Source organism: Botryllus schlosseri, chromosome 6 (genome assembly GCF_051294905.1).
Source record: "Botryllus schlosseri isolate E-star chromosome 6, Bs_hap1, whole genome shotgun sequence".
Taxonomy (NCBI): Eukaryota; Metazoa; Chordata; class Ascidiacea; order Stolidobranchia; family Styelidae; genus Botryllus; species Botryllus schlosseri.
This window is the reverse complement of record NC_137241.1, coordinates 24,311,136-24,336,164: the sequence shown is the minus strand read 5'-3', so window position 1 is coordinate 24,336,164 and position 25,029 is coordinate 24,311,136. Positions and strand designations below refer to the sequence as shown.

The following is a 25,029-nucleotide window of genomic DNA, read 5'->3' as shown; positions in this document are numbered from 1 at the left end:
CATTTGTTTCTTTGGACAACGTGGAATCCCGATGTGAAAATTTCTTTATTTCCACCGACTTTTAAAATTCCTAATAACCTGAACGGAACCTTCAGGAAAACCCAAATGGAAAAGATGAAGAATTAGCCGAACCGGAGCCAGAACCGCAATCACAATGGATTTATTGTATGGCGCCATGCTCAAGACCACAGAGGTAGGCTGGAAAGGGAGACTTAGTTTCTTTGATATAAAACTATTCGACATAACTATAAATTAAGGGCAGGATATCGGCTGTATTCGGATATTGTCGGCAGTGAAGTACTCAAGGATATGTCGCCTACTTGAACTACTTACTCAATTGGATTTTTTACCCCTTCAGGTATAAGAAAGAAGAAAAGGTTGATGAAAGCTCACCGGTCCGTGACAAGCTGATGATTATCAAGAGAGGTGTATTGGTGAGTGATACAGCCTATGAGACATGCCATATTAATGCCAAAGTTAATGGATTTTAAATTGAAATTCACAAAAAAGAGGATCAAGTGAAATCGTACATTGTTTTTTCTGACCATGAATTCCTTTGTGATCATATGCGCTGGTATACATTTAAAGTGAAATTTAAATAGGTAATTCTACTCATTAATGTCACACTTGGTTGCTACTTCGACAGTTGATAACCAGATATAATGTCACAATACGAATAACGTTATTTGCACCACAAGTTTCCACCTAAGCAAGGAATGATTATCGTCTCTCTATATATTGTTTCCACTACAAAAATATTTGTCATGTGCATTTGCGTGTCACACTGTTCACAATATCCCATATCAGTTACAAGACTGACGCTGGCATTTACTTGACAGGGGATGTTCGCTCGTAACTTTTACAACTTCAAAATCATGGCTCTCGCGGTGACTTTCGTAATCAACACCATGCTGCTATTCTTCAAGGTTAGTATCGAGCGAAGACCAAGCTTTTAAGTTGTAGTCTGTAGCTGCAAAGCAACATGTCGTAAGGTTCTCAACCGTTGATGGTATATGGACATGATCATTTTACACCAAAACCGATATTGCTCATTATGATTCCTGAAATGTCAACAGCACCGCGTACTTTGACCCCAGAGCTTTTGCAAGACATCGCTTATGTATTTTGTCATTTCGAGTCGTGCTGTTTAACAATTCCGTGCAATTCTTTTAAAATACGGGCCAATATGAACTGATATAATAATTTACAGTCTCTTTATTTTAGAATTCAAAATCCCTGTCACGGAACTACTGAGTTACTGTGGCTGTCAGTTTTGATAAAAGTACAATCATAGGCGGTTGAATAGTATATTCATGTTGAAATGAGCCCGAATATTTCATAGGCGGTCAAATTAGTCAGCATTGTTACTGAGTTCTGCCGTAAATTTCTAAGACATGCTACTTCAGGTGCAAGTGTAAAATGGAAGGTGTGAATGTTACTCAATTGAGCAGTTTTTAAAAGCGGATTTGTGTGAGGTGTCGTATATTTTTAGTAGCGAACCGTAAGGAGGCTACTTCACATTTTTCACTTGGATGTTATACTAAAATAATCTAAAATTGTGGGAATTAATGTGAAGACGTGACCACTCGCGTAAGCAATGAAAGTCGGCTAAACATACTCGATTACTAAAGAGTAACCATGGTTGGTGCTCAAGCCGAAGTAGAAGCAATGTTACAATTTTTTCTCCAGTACAAGTGGCAGTAGTGATTTCTAAGTAAAAAATAAGTATTTTAGGCCTGGTTTTGCCTAAAAAAACTGAAAACTGGGAAGTAGACAGTCTAAAATTAAAACCGCTTGAGTAAGTACTTGGTTACTTCAAAAGGTAGAAATATATCGTTGCTGACCACCTCCATTGAGTACTCTGAAGAAGTAGCAGTAATCTATCACTGACCGCCTTCACATGTGATGTACTGTTTTTATGTGTCGCAGAATTTGCAACGTAACATCTGAATCTCTTTATGGCGCCTTTCCGGCAGTGCTGAAACCAAGTCTAACCAAGTCTGACTCGAAACAAGACGAGTTAATACAGAAAGTGACTTGAGTCGAATTATTTTCCGTATCTAAGAGAATGACTCAAATCAAGTCGAGAAACTGAAGAATTGCGACTCGGGTCGGGTCACTCCCCATATTTGAGAAAATGACTTTAAGTCAAGTCAAGACATAAAAAATCTGCGGCTCAGGTCGAGTCATACCTGGAGTAATTACAAGCCTGCTTTCCAGTGGACGGAGTTGGTTGAGAACGCGGACAGCGACAGTGCTGACTTCGAAGACTCGTCACTTGAAAATTCAGACACAGAAACGGTCGAAAGTCCGGGCGTGATCGTATTGGAAGAGAGCTCTGGCTATCTGGAGTCTGCGCTGTACTGGTTTGCGTTGCTGCACTCCTTTCTCGGATTCTCGGTGCTGGTTTCATACTACATGCTGAAGGTAAGGATGCGTAGCAGTTAGAGCTGGGTACAATGATTCGGCTATCGAGTCCATACAGATGTGATCATAGTACTCCATTACAAGTAAGAGTAGTGATTTTCAAGTCATGCTGAAGCTACTTCAAGTAGAAATCGAAAATGAAAGGTTGGAAAGTACTCGAGTAAATATTTTTAAAAGTAGATTTGGTCAAGGTAGGGTCGTAACCAAGTCACAAGTCAATCTCACATGTATAGTTTTGACTCAAGTCAAGTCATTTTCAATTCACCACCGAGTCAAATCCAAGTCAGTGAGTAGAGGGTCGAGTCCGAGTCATAGTGTCGTGACCTGAGTCCAAGTCACTGTGTTCACTGTTCAGTTTGAATTCAATCCGTACAACCCGCTTTTTACAACTCTGCTCGAGTGATATAGAATGGCTCGTATTCATAATATAGCAATTTTCCATACTCTCCACAGTTTCTGGCCCTATTCTCCCAGTACCAGGACTGATAGGCAAAAGACCGATAATGTGGTAATTTCGCTATCCTTCGAAGCTACAATGAAATGTCTGTCTTGGCCGTCCTTGTCTCAAGTCACGACTTGGTCCGAGCCATGCACAATGACTCGCGTACAAGTCTAGTCAATGCACAAGTTGACTCATGTCGAGTCATTTTATGCATTTGAAAAAGGGTTCAAGGTGGCGCATACTCTTAGTAGTAAATCAGAGATATTTTTTAATGATCGATCGTCGCGAAAACACAAAATAACCGATACAACTACAGCGATTTTCGAAAATATATACTGTTACCAAGATACATGTGCTATTTTGCCCTGTTATGGTAATTTCACACACCGAAGTAAGCCAAACAAACCAAAAATTTACTTTCTATTTTAACAAATTCCGAAATGTAATGAGTGGTTTGCCTCAAAATTTGTCAAGCATAAGTGCAACTTCTGAAAAGTAGAATCACTTCGTTACCGACCAATTCTGTTGCCAGGTGCCGCTCGTGATCTTCAAGCGCGAGAAGGAAGTGGCCAGGAAACTGGAATTCGACGGGATGTACGTCACCGACGAGCCGAAAGAAGAGAATTTCGCGGATCAGTGGGATCGCTTGGTCTTATCGTGCCCGTCATTCCCTTCGAATTACTGGGATAAGTTCATCAAGAAGAAGGTGTCTGTTGATTTCTTGTTTACGACTAGGTTTTCAGACTACTTCCACTTATACTTAACAGTTTATGAGGCTAAACTACCAACATTTTACACATTTGTAAAATGGAAAGTCGTGATTTTGATTAACTTTTGCGTCACTTTTATTGGTGAAATTGGCATAGCGACCGGTCAAAATATTCTCTGTGTTACGGTAATTGAATATTCGACAATTTATCCACATGTAGTGTCATTGGTAGGCCGTATTTTTTTACCTAAAAATAGGAAAATTTTGACCTAAAAGATCAAAATTATGACATTTTTTTACCTTAAACAACATAATTTTGACCAAACTTTGACCTCATCATGTCTGTGAATTAGGTGTTTTCCCACATAATGTTAGAATTGTACTACTTATATATCGATGGGTTACATTTTTCATCTGAACAAGTCACACACAATGCACAATGCGATAAGACACAATGCAATGTCATGAACAGATATGAGGATGTCGAACGACACGCATGCAGTTGCGACACTTTACTCTAACATCCACCTCGGCCTAGAGTGCCCGATGTCACATTTCTTTTTCGATGTTGATCTTTTTGAAGCCGCGGCCCTTTCTACTAGTTCTTTCCATTCCTTGTGAGTGCTTTCTTTCGTCGGGTCTTTTTCTGGGCTTTTTTGTCGCCGTAAGAACGGCAATGGCGGGGAAGAGGAACCCAGATGAGCCTCCGACGGGAATCGAACCCAGTCTGTCAGATTGGTGGCGCTTATCGTTACCACTACGCTACGCTACACTACGTCAAATGATAAGTTCACCAACAGTACAAACAATTAGGATAGAAACGAAATGCCGGTGGCAAAAAAAATTGACTTCGTAAACAATTTTGACAGTTTTTTGAGCTAACGCTACAATTTTGACAAAATTTAGACTCATTTTAACATGTAAAAAAATCACTCTAGTCCTTGGTAATTTTGCTGCGAAATTTTACCGCTAAAAGCATGCGACATCCCATCCAAGTCTACTTATAAAACTACTTATCCTAGTACTTATCACATCTTTTGGCATGTCTTGTAAACCCCTACCTCTACAGCTTACACCGCCTAGGCCAGGTGGGTGTCTGATTTCGAAGACTGCTCCAAGTCGTTTCGACACCTTCCTATCTTTCATTGTATCGCAGTCATTGAATTGATGAAATTGTTAACAATAAATTGAATTGAACATTTATGACAGTACTTTGGTTAAGTAGCAATGCTGACTAATTTGACCACCTTTATACAGCAGTTACATTGCAGATCGGGTTGAACTCCATAAATTTTTCTGTGTTCTACAATTTTACTCATTTTCTTCTCTGGCTCCGAATTTTGTGTCAAATCAAGCTCTGTCAAAATGAAGTGTCCGGTTACCGAGTGTCCAACAATTGCTCCCTCTGGAAAACAGCGTTGATCTAGAATTTTTTTTGTAATACCCTACAGAAAAGTGACGCTGTATTGTGATCCAGGTCATGGACAAGTACGGAAGTCAGTGCGGTCAGGAAAAAGTCAGCGAACTTCTGGGTATCGAGCTTTCTGCCATGAGTTTCGATTTGGAGGATGACAAGCCTAAGGAGAGCTACATGGTTCAAATGTAAGTACCCGCTTTTGGTCCTCAAGTCATATTCACCAATACCGGATCAATACGCTGTTGCGTAACTTCTTTACTTTGTAAATCAGATGAGGTCACTAAAGTAGAACTTGTACTTTTTACGGGCACTCTAGTAGGTATTGCTTGTACTACATACTCATGAGCTTGTGTTTCAGACTATTCAGTTTAGTATTAGTAATTAACAGTTTATTATTAGTAATTTTATTATTTACTATTTAATACCAACACTTGTGTTGACAGCAAAACTACTGACTTTAAAGCTTCAGATCTTGTAAAGTAGAGAGTGGTTTTAAGATATGCTGCCATCATCACTGTAAGTGAAATTGTCATGACAACAAGGCGAAAGAGCCCCTGTATCATGGCAACTGAATATATTTTCGAAAATAGCACCCAATTGTATTGTCATTAGTCGTTTTGTGTCAACCACAAAAATGCACCCTGCAATTACAATCGAGGTCTCCTCTGATTAACACCTAACAGCGTGTGACCCATTGATGGAATGTAATTTTCAAAACTACCTACTTGAGTACTTTTCATAGCTCATTCTACTCCTACATGTAGTTACGTAGAAATGGAGAAATGCTGACTACTTTGACCATCTCTAGTGTCAATTTCCTGTCTGTAATTATGCGCGGCAACAGATAGTGTCCCATCGCTGTGCACAATTGTTCTCCCTTTGTGAAGGTTGAAGAAGCTGGACATTCGATACCGTATCTGGATGATGGGCGTGATGTTCATGGACAAAGCCTTCCTCTACATCCTGTGGTACTTCGTCATGTCTCTCCTGGGACACTACAACAACTTCTTCTTCGCCGCTCATCTACTGGACGTAGCGATGGCCTTCAAGTCGTTGAGAACGATCTTGTCTTCGGTGACACACAACGGGAAACAGGCAAGAATTGAATTATAATTTAAAGTCAAAAGTTTGACTGAGCTACTTTAATTTTAGTTGGCCATGACTGCTGGGTTTCTGACCGTCGTGGTGTACTTGTACACGGTGATAGCCTTTAATTTCTTCAAGAAATTCTACAACAAAAGCGAAGGGGATGATCCAGATTGGAAATGTCACGACATGTTATCGGTGAGGAAGTGTTGGGTTGCATTTAACTTATCGCTTTAGGTTGCATTTAACTTATCGCTGTCTTACATTATCTCAGACAATACAGGCGAATAGGGATGCCGGCGGCAGGGTACCTTGTGGAATATTCAGACCTGATGATTGGTAATCCCAGGCCCCATTTGATTTACATTTCAATTTAATATTCACAATTGAAATATATTGAAAAAAGAAGCTCTTCGACATTTCTACAACATAATGATTATGATTATTAAAATGTATATCAAAGTCCTGTACTACAAAAAATATCTTCGAAGCCTTTACTTTGCGCTGTGTGACCTTTGTGTATGGCAGAAAGTATTGTCAATATTGTTGTACTTGTGGCGTTACACAGATGCGGCTTTGGATTATCAGAAATACATATTCACGGATCCCCGCATGATGCAGTGGGTACAGGGGCGTAAGGCACTTGGCCTCGACAAGCCTATTGCTATAGCACACAATATTGACAAGTTTCACTTTTGTTACTGTATTTGTAGGGCAGTGGATTAACCATTTATTGATATTTTCATCCATCCAAAAACGCCTCAAGATTGCAAAATAACGAAGGGTGTTGAAACGCAGGTGTAGGTGCCTTTTCATCTTGTCGTTTCGACTCACTTATTTTTTCATCATGTCTCATCTTTTGTGGAATTTATAATTGATAAGAAAAGTACGAAATGATTCTGATACTGACTCCCCCCCCCAAAAAAAAAATACAATGAAAAAAAAATTGCCTTGGCTTCTGAATGTGTTGTTCAGTTTTGGCTCAACGTCCTAATCAATCTCTGCAGTGCTTCCAATTTCATCTATACGCTGGCGTGAGAGCGGGAGGGGGTATCGGCGACGAGCTAGACGACCCATCTGGAGACGATTACGAACTCTGGAGGATGCTCTTCGACATCTCCTTCTTCCTGTTTGTCATTGTCATCTTACTCGCCATCATCCAAGGTAGATACAAATTACAGGCCGCGCTGTCATTATTTTTTCTCAATCTACGTCGTGTATTGACCAGGTTTGATCATCGACGCATTTGGGGAACTTCGTGATCAGCAGGAACAGGTGAAGACCGACATGGAGACGAAATGCTTTATTTGCACTATCGGAAACGAATACTTCGATCAAGTCCCGCACGGGTTTGAAACACACGCCATGGAGGAGCACAATTTAGCCAATTACATGTAAGAATGCTCTATCTGCAACACTTGGAAATGCAGAGTGTCCTGCATATTGAGACTCGCTAGAAGGCCAGTCATCATCCGAGAATATTTCGACTACTTTTCTGCCTAAATCAAAATTTAGATAGCCGTACCTTCCAACAGTTTTTTTTTTTAATGAATTAGACTAGAATTAGAATTATCGCTCGTCTTTTTTCAAATTTTTCTAATTAGACTAGAATAATCTAGTTGTCAAGTCCAAGTCTGCTGTGATCGAGTAAACCAACTGTGTAATATGGACACCTTAAAGTGTTGGGATCAAGTCACTACCTTCGAGTCACGAGTCATCTCGAGTCATTGCAGATTTTGACTCGAGTCAAGTCAAGTCAAGTCACGAGTCAAGTCACAATTCAAGTCAAATTGAATTTTCGAAGTAAGAGTGATGATTCAAAGTCATTACATTTTGCTAGCTGTGTGAGAGAATAATAAATCATTTATCTTAATCAAATAACGAATATCTAGTTGAATATAAATGCAAAACGATGGTGTATCCCTCACGCACACGTAGAACTGGTACGTGAGTAACTGTACAGTGTACAGCTACCTACTACAGTCAGTTCTTATCAGCCAAAATATAGGACCTAATAAGAAGCTTCGAGAAGTTACAACAAATTGATATGGTGCAATAGCCTACACTAGCCTACCCGTCTACACATCCGTGAGAATATAAACGCACGCAGTATATTCGTTCGATTTAAATCATACAAGAGGATTGGTAAATGTGAGCACTGGGCAACGTAAGCATTGAGCCGTCTAAGAAACAGAGATAACGCAGTGGTATAATCCGCGGCTGCAACACCAATGGGTTCGAGTCCGACTTCCGAATTGCGATACCTAAGTGTTGGAGGTTTACCTATGCTCCTCCTCGCCACCTCATCCGCGTCAGCGGTGTCTTACAAATGCCTAGAGGTGGGCCGTGCTATAAGTCGGCAGTTACGGAAAATAAGAAGAATATCGGCCTGGTGTAAATGACCATAGTTGTCGACAAACACCATGAATACCCCAAAACAAAACAAAAAACAGAGACACATTGCTATTTACAATAATTTTCTACTTCACGGTCAATTTATTTGTGATCTAACAATAGAGGAACCTTGTAACGTACAATCAATGAATGACTGGTTGTTCTTACAAGTGACACCGGCGTATCTCGAACATACACAATATGCAGTGATTTATTCAATACCGCTTACTTAATGACTTGAAATTGACTCGTAAATTCTGCTCCGAGTCAAGTCAAGTCATACGAAAAAGTTGTCTCGAGTCAAGTCATGACTCAAGTCATCCCAACACTGCCTCCTTATTAAAAAATTTCTGCATTTGCTTACTAAAGCAACCCGAAATAACTTTTCGACCCAGAAATACCCAGGATTAAATGCAATCCTTGTTCAGTTCAATCGATTCACTTCCTCTCATATTAATTTGAGCCGGTGAGTCAATCAACCAAACAACCAAGTCAATCCCCCACTTTTATCTCAGGTTCTTCCTGATGCATCTTATCAACAAGGACGAAACGGAGTACACCGGTCAAGAGACGTTCGTCTGGAATCAGTACCAAGAGAGGTGTTGGGAGTTCTTTCCGATCGGTGACTGTTTCCGCAAGCAGTACGAAAACGAACTGTCTCAATCGTGATTGCGACCGTCATTAATCCAAAATCAGCATCAAGTACATTTTGCATGGAGGCAATCAACAACTTTCTTGTTGCCAAAGAATAATAAGCTATTTTGAATATGAGTATGTAAGCCTGATTGAAAGCCGTATGTGATATATGGATCCTGAAAAAATGTATGAATTTGACTGCATGTAAAAGATACGAGGAGCAATAGTGCAAAAATAGTTGTTTATTTCATTTTGAATAAAAACCGAATGATTCTTCAAGGCAAAAACAATTGCAAAAAAGTCACAGCTAGTTCTAAAACAGACACAAAAATGTATAAGACACTATAAAAGTACTGAATATGAAAAATTAGCTTACACCTGACAATGTAAAATGATTAAATGCTAATCCTACGCTGAATAAAAATCGGAACACTTTCGCCCATAATTATAGATTTGATTCGTAAAATTGCTAAACATGATCATAGTCGAATTGCATTAGCAATGAATGTCAAAATAACTTTCAAAAATCGGACTCGTCCGAGATCACGTCATCCACCTTCCACGGGCTGCCTTTCAGAGGCGATACCTTCCCTGAAAAGGTCAAGTATCGCGTCATATCCCAAGAAATACAAACAACACAAAACTTAATACCGCTCGAGGGTTCTTTAATTTTATAATCCGACACGGTCGCAATAGGTTTCTTAATTTTCGGCACATCGCCTTCGTTACTTTTCCCATCATTGTCTTTAGCCGCGGTTTTAGTGTTATCCGTAAGGCTCTGACTCTTATCCAGGCTTAAGCTGGTCACGGGCTTGGGCCGAATCGCTGAAATCATTCGGACATTCGGAGATATTCAATCTGCATTTTTTCATAGAGTTCGAGTCGCACTTACTGGCATTTTTCGTATTTGGTTTCATCTCGGGTACACCCGTGCTTTTTAAAGCAAATCCTACGTAAAACAGAACACAATGTATGAAACATGGAGGTGTCAAAACGATGGTTTCAAAAAAATTTGAGTAGGGAATTATGTTGCAGGAGTTGGCCTACTATTTAGCTACAGGGCCTGGTGCTAGTGTCACATTGGCTTCAATAGGCTGCGGCATTAGGGCTATAAGATGATGAATTCCTTTTGAATATCCTAAATCGGTTAGCTTACAATCTTCAGGTAACTTGCCAGATACCTCAGATAAATCCAGGCCCAGTAAAAACGAATATCTCACGATCTCCAATTTGCATAAATTTTGTGTTGGTTTGAATCCATTGGGACTTGTCAAGACTTGGCTTGATTAATCATCTGATGTCATCGTTGCTCTATTACACCAAAATGAATATCTACTGGCTTATGTGACAGTCAACAGATGGTGCATCAGAATGCAGCATACTATAGCAGATGGTTACATCAGGATGCAGCATGATATAGCAGATGGTCCATCAGGATGCAATTAACGGCATGCTCCGTGTCACGAATATTACTATGCTTATTACTTCAAGCTCATACCATGCAGCTGAGCCGGCACGAAACGAGATGACGATTCCAGCGTGTTACCCAACCCGTTTGTCGTGCGCCGGTGCGTATCTTCGAAATAAGTATCTCCCGAGAATGCGTCGCTTGCGCTACGATCGTTCAAAGCAGAAGGTCCTGAATGGTAGACTAGCATATAATTTCGAATCCACACGACTGGATTATATTAACAGAGTCATCTGAAATTTAGACCAATGTCTTTCAAGAGTAGGCAGACAAAATTACCGACAGAAGTAGTCTACGTTACAGTTTTCCAACTGCGAAGGGTTCGATGAATGCTTGGACAGAGATTGTGGTGTTTGGAGCCTTGCAAAACGTTAAAACCCACTATTTTATGTATTTTACACCTCAGAGTTACACGTCGAAAATGAAATTACAACACCAACAGAACGAAAATTGCATACAAGGCAACGTCCCACCTGTGTACGAAAAGTTCGACACGCTCGTGCTCATCATGTTGCGTGACGTAGCGATGGGGACACGGTCCCCGTTGACTGAACCGTTACTTCGCAAAGTCTGGGGGTCCAGAGATTGTGTGAGGGACCCCTTTCTTGAAGACGACGCGCTTCCCGGTCTCGCCTTGGACTTGGACGGACTTTGACCGCTCTTTTTAGCTGCTAAGATTGCGCCGCCCTGTGTCGATGCGGAGAAAACTCGAATTTTGATACGTCACGATTTGCAGCTAAGTTGCAATTTGATATGCACACAAGAGGAGCATTTGAAAAATACAGATACTAATGACTGTTATGAATGACGCTGATGGAGTTATGTGTCTCGGAAACCTACTGGTGAACCAAGATCCACTACAAAATCTTGTTTGTGTACAGTATGCACCACATGCTGATCGAAGAGTGTTCAGGTAGATTACACTTATTCGAGTGACAAATAGTATAACCTTAGATCGGGTAGGGCAAAATTCATTCCAGTGACAAATAATTCAAGTCTGGGTTGCGTTTGTTGTCACGAGTAACGCAAAATTACTGACGCCGCTACAAATTAGTGCAATTTTCAAAAATATATTCAGTTACCATGATACAGAGGCAATGCGACAATGGCACTCGTAAACGTGAAATACACTTTTCCCAACACTACATTCTACTTATAGAATACAAAGTCTAAAAATTAAGTAGTTTTGCCCAAAAAAAGTGATATGTAGAAGTACAAGTAGTCAATATTCGTAATCACTCGAGTAAGAAGGCAATAGTTATCCGAGCATTCAGAAAAAAGTAGAGGTACCAAGTTAGTGACCACCACTGGTTTATATATATAGAGTGAGAGAGAACCTTGAACTGCCTATTAATTCGACTGAAAACGGCACTCACTCACCGAGGAAGACTTTGGTCTTTGTGAAATCCGCAATTTATTCTTCGGGGAACCCTTGTTATCGATGTAATTGTATCTGTGAAAGGAAAACCACAACTCCACAACACATCATAACATACGGAAAACCCAAAATCGTACCGGAGTGTGTCGGTGGGATGCGGGTCCGACCCTCTCCAAGGCGGTGGTTCCCATTTGGGAGCGGGTATGGGTACGTTTTTGGGCGCAATAGAGGCTGTTTTTCGCCGAGTCGCGGAAGCTGTAGACATTCGACTGCTGGCGATTGATAAACGAGAACGATCGGTTCTGGAAGTTTCTTGACCGCCGTATTCGTCGATCTGTTTCGTGTCCTCCTCCTGTCGATGTGGGAGAGAGTACAATGACAATATAGCCTCTAGGGCAGGGAATCGTACTTTGGGGTTCACTCCTTGGAAGTCCATGAAAAGAATATTATGTTGACAGTAATAGCCCTCGTCTATAAGGTCAGTGTCTTTATTTTTTACTTTGTGATGACCTTCTTTTTAATCAACAGGAAAATATCTGCCTAAAGTTTGTGATTAGGTCACTCAGAATTTAAGGTGCAGTTCAAAAACTTATCTCGGACCAGGTCCCAATAGGGGTTCCACGTAACCACCTAGAAAATCATAGGGGTCAGCGCTAGAAAAGGTTAAGAACCATTGCTCTGATCTAGGGCTAGGAACTGCTGTAGTTTGGGCGGCAACGAATCTCGGTGTGTTTGGCAGGCCGGTGAGACCTGTTGCAAGTACCACGAGTCCACGACCCATTTTAAATATCACACTACGAAAACAGAACACATTTACTTTGCTCTCCAAGACATCCACAACCAACACTTCACTCGTAGGCTACTAACCCATAGCAGCAGTAGTATAATCATGAACTGCAAATCCTCAAACCCCCCCCCCCCCGGTTGACATATAATTACCTTTGCCTTGATATAATTCAACTTGTAAATTGTCGTAATGTAGTGACGCTTATAGACAGTTTCCTCATACAAGGACGGCTGATGAGTGGGATACCATCCGAATTTGAGACATTTGGGCTTCCACAAACAGTCGAGCTCTGTTAAATATTTCCAGTACCAAGACACCTGTAAAAGCACAAACTCGTAACTGAAACGACCTCGCAAGTAAATATAGGAGACCATTAAGCATGGCGTCTCCATAATACAGAACGTAATTTTTATGGATATAGGAAAACCTTGTACTACCTGCGCACACCTGCTCAGGCTTCTAGGATCCAAAAACGAAAATATGTAAAGGGATAACACTCTTGGGAGTCTTTTGGTGAAGTCGTGTCTCTCTTCAGGAAATTTCTTGCACAGTTCCACTGAAAACACCGAATCCGGGATATTACATATTGCCAAGGACAACATAACCTAATATATCAAAATATTCATCATAGTCTAGCCTACTTACTGTGTACTGCTAGTAAATGCTTCTCCGACAAGCTCTTGAAAATATCTTCGATGACAATCCTTCTTTGTTTATCATGCCATTTTTCAAACTATAAAAGACGATGGAATATAAATTTGTTTCGGGAATATTTCTAATCAATTCCAGAAATATTCGTACCCATTTCTTGATGATGATCCTTCGCTCTTCGAACACCTGGGAAAAAATTTTTCACTAAAGGGTTTCCAATATTCGGATCGTAACAGCAATCCAAACAAATGATTAATTACTGTCAAAACTTTAAACGACATGTCACAGCAAATATTGGAGTGCCTTATTCATAAGGAGTTCTACTTATTATTATGTAATGTATTATGTATAGATAGTGCCATCTGTCATGACAATTGAACCCTGTCTCGAAGGGTTAATATTTGGCGACTAAAGACTGTGATAATGAATGTTAGTCACAGTCACATTATACCTAATTACCGCTTCATTAAAAACAAACATATATTATAAACATTCTGTTTTAGACGTAATTACTAAGTAGTGATATGGTTGCCAATATGCCAATCACCGAATATGCATAATTGGTTGCGAACAGACTCCAAATGGAGTAATTGATTTAGGGTGATACTAAACTGTACTGGTAGCAAAAGGTAGCAAAAGATAAGACAGGTCTGAATAATGTGAAACCAGTGTCATAACAGATTATACAGAAAAGATTCCAGAACAGACCTGGACATTTCGACTTGTGAAAATAATTTGCCGTCACAAAGGTTACATATTCATTATTCATTGGTTTGACAAACGGAGTGATAGAAATCTCCAGATGTATATAAGCTATTATAATGCACAGGAATTGTTCAATACGTTATCACAGTGAAACTCGCTTGTAATCTTAACATATCATGTTGAGCTTATACCAGCTTATATATATCATGTTCAAGTTTCTCAACACCAGGAAGCTTGTCTTATCCAATTATTAACGGCATTCAATCATGTACTTAACCCTAATAATTGTAATGTCAACCAATCATTTGGAAAAATTCAAACCCATCCTTTTTTCTGCTGGCTTTGTGCCTGCAAACTATTGTGTCCAGCGCTATACACTTGTCATAATGTCAGTACATGCATGTGCATGCGCAATTTAGGCAGTCCTGACTAGCGTCAGATGAAAATTTTCGTCTCAATATGAACTAATGTTCCAATCTGATCTGATCTCCACAGAACTTGAGCCACAATCTTGAACCGACATGTATATCTTTTATCTGGGTGTTTGCGATTGCACATGTTATTTGCTAGTCTCTATATTTGAGTACGTTTTAGAGGAATCAGTTCGCCGATGTAACTGTCCTTATTTGTATTCGGTTTTTCCAATCATTGTAAATTTACGATTTTAGTGATTTGTACGATTTTTAGTGATTTTGATTGTTTGATTAATCTTTAATTATCTTTTCCCAAGTGTATAAGTAGCCCTCGTTACCGTTGTCTCGCCCTCCTTTACATCGAGCAACGGACGAGCAAGCACTATTGTGAATCTCGCTTACGCATCTTTGTGTTTCACATTATGCCTCAATCAGTATGGAGCTCATGGTTGTGGTAGATTAAATACAAGACTGATACGCAATGGTTTGCCTAGTCCACGGTAGCAGATTTTAGTGCAGCAGACAGGGTTCGACGTTGCTAAATCGACACTCATTAGATCGGAGTGTCGCGTCGAAACACTGGGTAGCTGATCATGAAGTCACCCCAAACAGCAGAAATTGTTTCTTATAGATAGAAATACATATTTTAATAACCAATCCACGCATCGATACATACCTCTTTGTTAGCGTCACTGTTATTCATGGGCGTCCAAGTGCTTTTCGATATATTGGTACCGGAAATTTTCGTCTTGGTCGGTGGAGCAAACGCCATTTTTCATTATCATGTACGCCTAGTCCTATCTACATAAACAAAAACGACAGATGAATATCAACAAACAGAACAAGAATTTATTTCAGCAAACATGTCAATGACTCTGCTCTTTCGACTTCACAAAGGTTTAAAGCGGCCCAATCGGGGAACACAACAAATCCACAAGAAGAGAATTACGACAAATACAGCAATCAGATTGAGGGTGCAAACATATTTTTTACAACTTGCGATAAAATAAGTCAGAGCACAGGAGCCGATCTTTATGCCGAGTCGCTTAGTTTGACACGATACTCCTCAATCGTCACTCATCACACGAGCAGCTTAACAGGATCAACTGTTTCAAAAATCTTATGACACCGATCGCATGTTATACAGAGACAAATGACAGGGAATACCAAATATGGAGATGAGTAAACTGAAAACGATCGCAAAATCTCTCATGTACCAGTGAAAAAAATCAATGCAAACCGGAGACGGGGTCGTTCCTGATACGTTCAAATCAGCAAACCCAAATCGATTCGACGGACAGTTTACAAAATCTTTTTAGAAGGGACGTTCAATAAAAAGTTCACGAGTTTGATGCAATTATATTTATGCTCGGTTACAAAATTGTTTTGTTCGGATTCACTTTTCCTCGCACCAGAGATTCTCTTTGCGTACTTGCGCCTCTTCTTCCTCCGTGAAATCATTCTTGATGTTGAACGTCTTCCGTATTTCCTCCGGCGTTTTACCTTTAATCATGTTGGCTACGGTTTTGCAGGTGACATCGAGCAGACCTTTGATATCGAGATAATTAGCGGCGACGATGAGCTCGAATAACGTGCCCTGATCGACTTTGAGGAATTCCTGATCCCAAACCGGTATGTCATCGGTCCTTTTTTCCTTGTTCTCGTCATCTTCCGGCGGGGGTGGGTCGTCCTTGTGTTGGGTGCACCATTGGAGCACCTTTCTGAGGATCGCCGCGTTTGTGTTCGGTAATGGAATGGCTTCTTCGTCGTCTGCCGAGTCCATACCGAGATCGTCTAACATGGTTCTAATCGTCAGGGATTGCCTGGCGATGTCAACGTCGACATCGAATATCTCGCCGTCAGCGCTTTGCAGCTTAATGCTGGGCATGATGATTCTATAATATTACTTTCAGACTTGGTATTCGCCGAACAGCGATAAAACAAACCCTTCTCTGTCAAGTAAGAGGCTATCAAAGAGTATTCGCTGTAGTCGGTACTGGTTGATCAGATCAATCACAAAACAGTTTCACTCGTTTCGATGAGCCACAACGGAAAAATAATTCAAGCTGTTGCCGAAAACTGGTGATGCGAGTGTAAATAACTCATCTGGCATAGGTAGGATAGTTCTCGATATTACGAGACGTTTAGGTATGATATTAATCAAGTACCGTAAGTCCAATCATATCAGAATACGATCCGACAGAGAGATTGCACTGTTTTAATCCCATCCGGTGTTTTCCGAGTTCAAAATCCGACAATCAGTCCGTGTTCGAATATAGCTCAGTGGTTCGAATTCATTGAGTAATCAAAGTCAGTGAATGCCATTGAGGCTTATATTGATAGCAGTGTTGGGATGACTCGAGTCATGACTTGACTCGAGTCAGACTCGAGTCACTTTTTCGTATGACTTGACTCGACTCGAGTCACTTTGCTAGAATGACCTGACTTGACTTGACTCGGCGTATCAGAAATGTGGATTGACTCGTGACTCGGAGCAAAATTCACGAGTCAATTTCAAGTCATCAAGTAATCGGTGTCGATAAAAATCACTGTATATGACATATGTTCGGATTGTTCGCGCAACGCTGGTGTGACCCGTGAGATCGACCAATCATTCAATGATCGTGCGTTTTACTGAGCCTCCATTGTTCTCTCACAAATATATTGATCGCAAACGAAGTGATCGAAGCTGACAGCATACGTTGTCGTAAACTATAGTATAGTAAAGTAATTTAGCAAAATGTCTATTTCTGTTCTGTGTTCTTAACTTAACCAAACCTCTTGTTTTATTGAAATTGAATTCGCAAATAGTTTATATAGTCCTAAACATTGGCGCAGGCTCGAATTGTATCATATCAATTTGCAAAAGGGTAATGTATTGCATCTTATCAATTCGTTTTTCTATTCTCTATTTTGGCTTGGTAACTATAAACTGAGGCTGTGCAATTACTTACGTAGTTTATTAGTTCTACTTATACGTGAGCGATACAGCGCCTTACTTGCGTGTATATTTAACTCTATATTCGTTCATCGGTTCAAAATTAATGACCCCTCAATCTGTATTTCAGACAGCTAGCAAAATACAATGACGTAATCACGCCTCATACCTCGAAAAGGCAATTTGACTTGAATTGTGACTTGACTCGTGACTTGACTTGACTTGACTCGACTTGACTCGAGTCACCTCCGGAAATCGACTGACTTGACTTGACTCGAGTCACCTTCGAAAATCGATTGACTTGACTTGACTCGAGTCAAAATGTGCAATAATGACTCGAATTGACTCGAGACTCGAAGGTAGTGACTTGATTCAAACACTGATTGATAGCTTAATGATCCACGATACCTAAACTAAAGAAGTAGTGAAGCAAACCCACGTCGTGAACAATGATATGTATCAGCGCTTTTCAATCTTTTTGACTATCAGCACTTTTATTCTTGAAACTAATTTCAATCGCACAAGCCGGGGTTGTAACCAAGTCACCGGGTCCAGAGTCACAAGTCAATCTCACCTTTATAGTTTTGACTCGAGTCAAGTCGAGTCATTTTCAATTCACCGCTGAGTCAAGTCCTAGTCTAAGTCAGTGAGTAGAGGGTCGAGTCCGAGTCATAGTGTTGTGACTCGTGTCCGAGTTCAAGTCATTGCGTTCAGTTCTGTTCAGTTTTTAGTTCAATCCGGTTCAAACCAGTTTTTCAAAGCTGCTCGAGTGATATAAAATGACTCACATTCAATATATCGTAATATCCTCAGTCCTGCAGTTTCTTACCATATTTTCCGAGTGTCAGGGCTGATAGAATAAATACAAATAATGCGGATATTTTAGTATTCTTCAAAGTTACAATAAAATGTCTGTCTTGGCCGTCCTAGTCTCGAGTCATATGACTTGGTTCGAGTCATGCACATGCATAATGACTCGAGTACAAGTCGAGTCAATACAAAAATTGACTCGAGTCGAGTCGAGGTATTTTACGCATTTGAAAAAATGACTCTAGTCAAGTCGGGTCATCAAAAAATCGTGACTCGAGTGGGACTCGAGTAGAGTCATGACACGAGTCATTACAACCCTGGCACAAACCAATCGAAAATTATTACCCAAAAAGCTATCACTTTTTTTATTCATACGTCCAACATGAAGGCTACCGGTTTATCAATGACTGACTATAATGACTATGTTATGCTGCTGTGCTGAATATTATTTATTGCCCAAAAGTTTCACGCAAGGCCATCAAGTGTCTCGTCAAGAAGATTACTGCTTTTGCTCGTTGTGATGTGAACTAGTGCACTATAAAGCCGTATTCAGTCAAATAAGTTGCGGTGTTAATCAAACATGGGGTAATCGTGATTAATAATCGTAATAACATGAACAAATGAACATGAACAATTGAACATTCGTGAACAAAAGGTAAGTGAGATATCATATCAGGTTATTGATAGTAGAAACGTCGGATTTTCAAACTCCACTGCTCATGATTGCATCACAAGTACATCAGCTTTGCTCTTCATTGCGCAAATATATCAGGGGTGGCTAACCCTTGATCCGCGAGCCAAATGTGGCCCTCGAGGAGGTTTTGAGTGATCCGCGACCGCGATATCATTTTCTAAATTAGTTATATTATTAAAAATTAATTGTCCACGAAATTTATTCTGAACTTGCGAGGCCAACCAAAAATTGGAAGTCCGAGCATGGCATTGGGGATGATGATGACTAAAATATCAGCTCGGACGCATTGCTGGCGTATCACATTTTTGTAGATATTCGTATGTTACGATAAAAAAGATTTTTTCGCGATAGATTTAATAAACTTTAAATTTTTCTACGCGTCTCGTGTCATTTAATGACTCTCGATATTATCCTGCTTTTAACATTAATGCAGCATCCTGTAAATTTAAATTAAAACTTCTCTCAAGTTGTAAAATTACGTCTAACTATATTCGCAATTATGAGAGAATGTGTCGTCTATGTGACTTCACTGGTGGGCTCGCAGAAAGACCGTCGGCGATGAAATCTTGGCGGGCAAAATGATAGACGCATATGTTGGCCGAAACTTTTTACAATGATGTGTCCAGGAGCCGAATAGTCCTGTCCATGCAAACTGAACCCACGCAGCGATTTACAGAGGCGACCCGGATTATATCCAAGTAACAATATTATTGGCCGAATTCATTTATAACCTTTGAAAAATGTTCGCGCTTCACCCGCCTAGGACATAAATGCACAGTGCACACAAACTTTTCATGACATAAATGTTATCGAATTTGATGGGTAAGATAGGCTAATTCTTGTTTTCACTGATAGCTAATCCGGCTTGCTCCTATCGGACTACTAAAAATGGTCATCAACATTTAAGTGATTTCATGCCGACCTTTCACCGAAAAGGTTGGCCACCCATAAAGATATTCGATTTAGTAGTAAGATCTTGAGACACCACTACCTCGCACAAGGCACCACACTGTCTATAGTTTCAAATAGTAACGTATATTATTGGTGTTTGGTTTAACGGATTTTGAGCATTGGTACTTGGCAAGAAGGAGATCTATGTTCATGTTCATTGTTCACACACCGGACAAAGATTTGCAACTTTCTACTCGTCAAATAAAACATGACGATTTCCGCATTGAAGCAATAAAAACCAACGGCGGCTGTTATAAATTACAAACACGAGCTTTTCGTTGAGGTCAGCTCACTCTTAACGGCAGCTTGCAACGATTGACGTAGCCAGGAGGGAGCCAAAGAGGCCATACCCTCACCCCCCCACCCCCTAAAAAACATTTCGATTTTTTTTGTAAGGTGTAAGGTTTAGTATTCGCGAGAAGATGTATTCAATTTTGAATTAAATTCGCCCGTCGCACGATATATGGTGTCGGCAGATTTTCAATTGTTGTGTACCCGTCTCCCAATAAATAAAAATGAGAAAATAGGCCCAAATATAAATGCGCATGAGGTACGGAATTTAGCTGGAGATGTATCATTATGTGCAATTGTGCATTCTAAATCGTTGAAGACAGCGCTCCTATCAGCTCTACCGGTAAAGCTGATAATGATAATGTATATGCAGGGTCGATACAGTCGTGGCAAAAGATCCAATTTGGAGGGACGAACTCGAAGGGGGACAAAATTATTTCATTGATATATAAAAAGTTATATAGTATTTTTGATAGAATCATTAAACTTGAAATTTTCTTCGCGCGTACCCCAACCCCCGAAAAAACGTAATTTAGTTTAAGCTATAGAAATAGGCACTTCGGTGCCGAGAATGACCAAGGCATGTTGGCCGAGACCAATATGTCCATTGTCCAATTATCAAATGTTCATATAGCGCCTAAATGGTCGGCCTACATGACAATGAAGTCGGGCTTTCGAGCAGCCGTGAAATGGGGGGTCTGGAGGCGACGCAACCCGAGAAGTTCGGTAGATCACCCTATGAGGGCCAAAGACAAATTTAATTAACAATATTATTGACCGAATTCGTTCATTAGCCTACCTTTGAAAAAATTCGCGCTTAGCGCGGATGTCATGTACCAGCACACTGATTTTTCATGACATAACATATTATAACATCACATTATGAAATATATGTATAAATATCGCCATAGGATTTGAGTTAATCACGAAATAGGGACCAAAACCACCTTTGTCTTACTATATTCATCCATATCTTTAAGGGAGGGATTTTACCCTCAAATTTTCGCCCTCCCCTCGCCCTCGTCCTTGCTCGCAAAATAAGTGGATTGTACGCAATCGGCAATCAGGCCGTGTTATTTTAGGCATTTGCCAAAAATAGCTTATTTTGGCATTTTTCAGTTTTTATTTTTGGCAGTTTTGGCATCGTCCTCTAAATAAATAGTTACAGACTGGAATTAGTCATAAAAACGCTTCATTTTGGGTCAGTTTATCAAAAGAAATGTCCAGCATCCACTTATAATCAGTGCCAACAAACAATAATAAGAGGAAAAACCTAGCGATTTTATAGATTAATAATATCAAACGAAACCACAAAATGTGTAGTATCCACTCGGAATCGGTGCCAATAAGCAAAAATAAAGAAAAGCCCAACAAACACTGGGAAGTCATCAATCAACTGGGTTCGCACTCTGCTGTCGCAGTGTAATTGAATCGCCGCTTGACATCATGTTCTCACTAATCATAGAGCTGAAGTGGATGAAAACGATATGACATTAGGCCTACGATTCAAAATTTCAAAATTTAAAACTGGGGAATGTGTAATAAAGCTCTAGCATCGATCGTATATCCTCCTCACTTTTCAATACATGGCAATTCTTGTATCTGGTATCAGCCAAATTCATGATAAAAAAACGATTAAATATCCGATTCCGTGGCACCTCATTCAATCTGACTCTGCGCGATAAAGTCACAAATGAACCACGGGTTTAAGGTTCGTTCAAGAAGTGTATAGTTCAAACTTCGTCCCTTTTAGTGCTCAATATTGTAACTATTACATATAGACCTAAAATTACGCGTTTTGGGTAGGTTAAACTACTTAGAATGTAGTTGCAATATTCATTACACAGATTGTCTGGGGATGCGAAGCTAATCATCAACCGCTAATCGCTTGGCGCTGATAACATGTCGTGAGGTTGATCACGTAGGCCTACTTAGAATATAGTCTGTCTAAGTAGAGGAAACAGTCACGCATCAGTTCGCTGAAACAGGAAGTTTCTATAGTTGGGAAATATTATGATCGGCATTCTTATGCATTGATCTCGAGGATCGATGGCTTCGTTTTTTCTGAATTAGTCGAAGAAGCGTTACTCGGGTATGGAGCATATCGACGAGAATTTTGCTTCATTGATGAAAAGGGCGGTATCGGAGTTTGGTATATCGGAAGAGAATTTGATTAAATTAAAATCCGTTAAGTCCATAAAAAATGATGGCAACAGCTGGACTTACAATAACAAAGAAATCTTGATTACGTCTGTTTTGCTACTCGCCGTGACTGTTGTTCCGGCATTGATGTATACCAGTGCTCTTCGAGGTTCAGATGTTACATACAACATTTTTGATCGCTACTTCAGTTATATGTATGGATCTTCCGCCCTTGACGAAACGTGTTTAGTACCAAATACAGAATATGTTCAAGATCCTTTCCGGCCCCCGGTCGACTGCACGGAATGCATAGGTGTAACAGGGGTTCATCGCGTAAGCAACTTAAGCCATGCTGATTTCCTTGAAAAATATGCGTTCTCCATGCAACCCGTTCTCATTAAAGACGGTCAAGATGGTTGGACGGCGAAAGATGCCTTCAGTTTTGACTTCTTCCGCAGAGTGTACAGTCAAGGGTCAGATGCACTGGAGAAAGTGACCAACGATTGTCAGTTCTTTCCATACAGTACCGAATTCAAAGATCTGGGAGATATGCTAAACATGAGTAGAGAGAGAGTGGAAGGCCAGGGTAGGCCTTGGTATGTCGGGTGGAGTAATTGCGACGGAAAAGCTGCCAATATTCTCCGCAAGCACTATAAGTTCCCGTATTTTCTACCACCGGAATTAGACCACAGCAAAACAGATTGGGTATTCATGGGCTTACCCGGATACGGGGCTAACATGCACATTGATGCTGTCGGTGCTCTGTCGTGGCAGGCGCAAGTAAAGGGAACGAAAAAATGGATTTTGGAATCGCCGCCTGAATGTGCTGGTACATGCATCGGTAGAATGGAAATTATTGTTGAGCCTGGAGATATTGTCGTACTTGACACTAACAAATGGTTCCACGCCACACTAATTATGGGAAATGAAACCAGCATCGTAATCGGCTCAGAATATTATTGAATCACGTAAAGATTGTGTTTCTTCGCAAATCTATTTATTCCGTCTGTGTGCGCTGTTTCATTTTCAAACTGTAAATATTGAATGGACTGTCTGTCGATACGTGGCGCTTTCTGAAAATATATAATGTCGTCGATGGGTTGCGGAGGTCTCTGACTCATATCCTATGTGCATTGTCGACTCGTGAGCGTTCCAATGCATGTCTGACACGCAGCTCATGGTGTTCCCTTGCCATGGTTGATGGTTTTGTTAAACTACTCTACGATCGTTGAGCTATAGTCAATCCGCTTGTCCCGAAATTTTGTGATTTTGACAATAAGGTTGTATTCCGCAATTTGAGATTAGCAGATTGGTGTCTGCATGTTGACATATAATTCAATCATCACGTTATCTGAGACAGGCACATGGACGCTCGCTTATAGTTTTAGGGCCTAATTATATCTGCTGACTTTTACAAGCAATCGCATTTTCCCAGAAATATGTCTGAGAAAGTTTTTACTAAGTCAAGTGTTTTAGATATTGTTTGGATATATCACCATGAGGCTCAATAGCAGGCGACATTTTAGCAATGGCGACACGTGAACATGGTGTCTGGTACATGAGCGTTTGTTAAGTTAGGTTTGGAACTTGAACCTGATTATAACACTTGGCCATGGTAAATATAAACGAGGACGTGTTACAGTCGGGGTTAGAGCTAGGGATATTAAGTCACTTGCTGAAATATATCCCAACATTCACGTCTATACCCGAGCTCAAGAATCCTAATGCTCATGTCCCCATATTCAGGTGTCACAAAACTCACATATCACTAGGGTTGCATTTAAAACAAAAATCAATTTAAAACAAACATGTTTAAAACAAGGCCCTATTTTAAAACATGTTTTTTTATTGTTTTTTTGTTTTGCCATGAAGTCACACATATTCAACTGTGGCGTCATAGGGGATTGATATTGACAATTGAAAATATAGGGTAAAAATAGCTCCTTCGACTAAATATATGTACTATTGCTGTTGAACCGACTATTTGAGGGCTCCAACCATCCTATATCGATATTCATCGGCTAAATCGGGTGGTAATTGTCCATAGGCTCATACAACATGTCTTTGTGAAGTATTTACACAATTATGGCACAATTTTACAACTTGAAAAAAACACATTTTTAAGGGCCTTTTTTAAAACACTGTTTAAATCATGTTTTAACTAAAGTGTTTTGAAACACCGTTTGTTTTAAATGCAACCCGACATATCACCAGCACTATCATTACAGTAAACGGCTGAAGTGTCGCATGGTGAACTGACGCCTTTCATTGTATGGCATCCACCAATGCCGGACAACCGTTTTAGATTTGAAATCTTGTTGGCTGATAAGCATATACCCACAGCTGGGATATACGTCCGGACGATACACCTCCGCGACTTACTTTGACTAATGAATCTACAAATAGGTTCAATTTCGGAAATATGTCCAGTTACCGTGATGAGGGGCAATTTCTCCAGTTGTTATGAGGATTTCAATTATAAACATAACGCGAACATATATCCTTATGCATGCCTTACAAACTCAACAAAACGCAAAAAGTAAAGAGTTTCGCCTGAATAATTGTTGTAGTAGTGGATGTATAGACTAAAGACATACTAAGCTGAGTCAGTAGCTCAAGTAGACAAACCCGCTTGAGCAAAGGTTTCTCTACAGGCTCCTTCTCGTCATGTGATCCATGTCAGCGGTGTC

At 40.2% G+C, this 25,029-nt stretch overlaps 4 protein-coding genes across 9 annotated transcripts in view; 2 read left to right on the top strand and 2 right to left on the bottom strand.

Moving 5' to 3' along the window:
• Positions 1–9,170, top strand: part of LOC145441711 (ryanodine receptor 2-like) — an 82,612-nt gene extending 73,442 nt beyond the window's left edge. For all 5 annotated transcript variants that reach the window (XM_080319643.1, XM_080319642.1, XM_080319641.1 and 2 more), the window contains 11 exons: positions 96–193; positions 359–434; positions 840–926; positions 2,221–2,427; positions 3,402–3,575; positions 5,056–5,180; positions 5,883–6,090; positions 6,148–6,279; positions 7,089–7,245; positions 7,310–7,475; positions 8,991–9,170. In XM_080319643.1, coding sequence (XP_080175769.1) covers positions 96–193; positions 359–434; positions 840–926; positions 2,221–2,427; positions 3,402–3,575; positions 5,056–5,180; positions 5,883–6,090; positions 6,148–6,279; positions 7,089–7,245; positions 7,310–7,475; positions 8,991–9,144 — 1,584 coding nt within the window. In that variant the 3' untranslated portion in view covers positions 9,145–9,170. The remainder of the gene's footprint in view (positions 1–95; positions 194–358; positions 435–839; positions 927–2,220; positions 2,428–3,401; positions 3,576–5,055; positions 5,181–5,882; positions 6,091–6,147; positions 6,280–7,088; positions 7,246–7,309; positions 7,476–8,990) is intronic.
• A 163-nt stretch (positions 9,171–9,333) lies between these two features.
• LOC145441714 (F-box only protein 16-like) lies at positions 9,334–15,326 on the bottom strand. Of its 2 annotated transcripts, none has more exons than XM_080319647.1 (12): positions 15,190–15,326; positions 13,546–13,581; positions 13,390–13,477; positions 13,182–13,300; positions 12,897–13,061; positions 12,095–12,309; positions 11,960–12,032; positions 11,053–11,266; positions 10,610–10,750; positions 10,004–10,060; positions 9,763–9,936; positions 9,334–9,702 (listed from the first exon to the last, which is right to left on the bottom strand). In XM_080319647.1, exons 1-12 carry the CDS (start codon positions 15,283–15,285, stop codon positions 9,632–9,634), a joined length of 1,449 nt encoding a protein of 482 aa, XP_080175773.1. In that variant the 5' UTR covers positions 15,286–15,326; the 3' UTR covers positions 9,334–9,631. The 2 variants fall into 2 exon arrangements, with proteins under 2 accessions (XP_080175773.1, XP_080175774.1); XM_080319648.1 differs by having other exon boundaries at positions 9,334–9,697; positions 9,827–9,936.
• On the bottom strand, positions 15,314–16,548 carry LOC145441715 (S-phase kinase-associated protein 1). Its single transcript, XM_080319649.1, has one exon. The coding sequence runs from the start codon at positions 16,399–16,401 to the stop codon at positions 15,910–15,912; it is 492 nt and encodes a 163-aa protein (XP_080175775.1). The 5' UTR covers positions 16,402–16,548; the 3' UTR covers positions 15,314–15,909.
• A 5,617-nt stretch (positions 16,549–22,165) lies between these two features.
• LOC145441710 (uncharacterized) lies at positions 22,166–23,442 on the top strand. Its single transcript, XM_080319639.1, has one exon. It carries the CDS (start codon positions 22,292–22,294, stop codon positions 23,300–23,302), a length of 1,011 nt encoding a protein of 336 aa, XP_080175765.1. The 5' UTR covers positions 22,166–22,291; the 3' UTR covers positions 23,303–23,442.
• Positions 23,443–25,029: the final 1,587 nt, after the last annotated feature.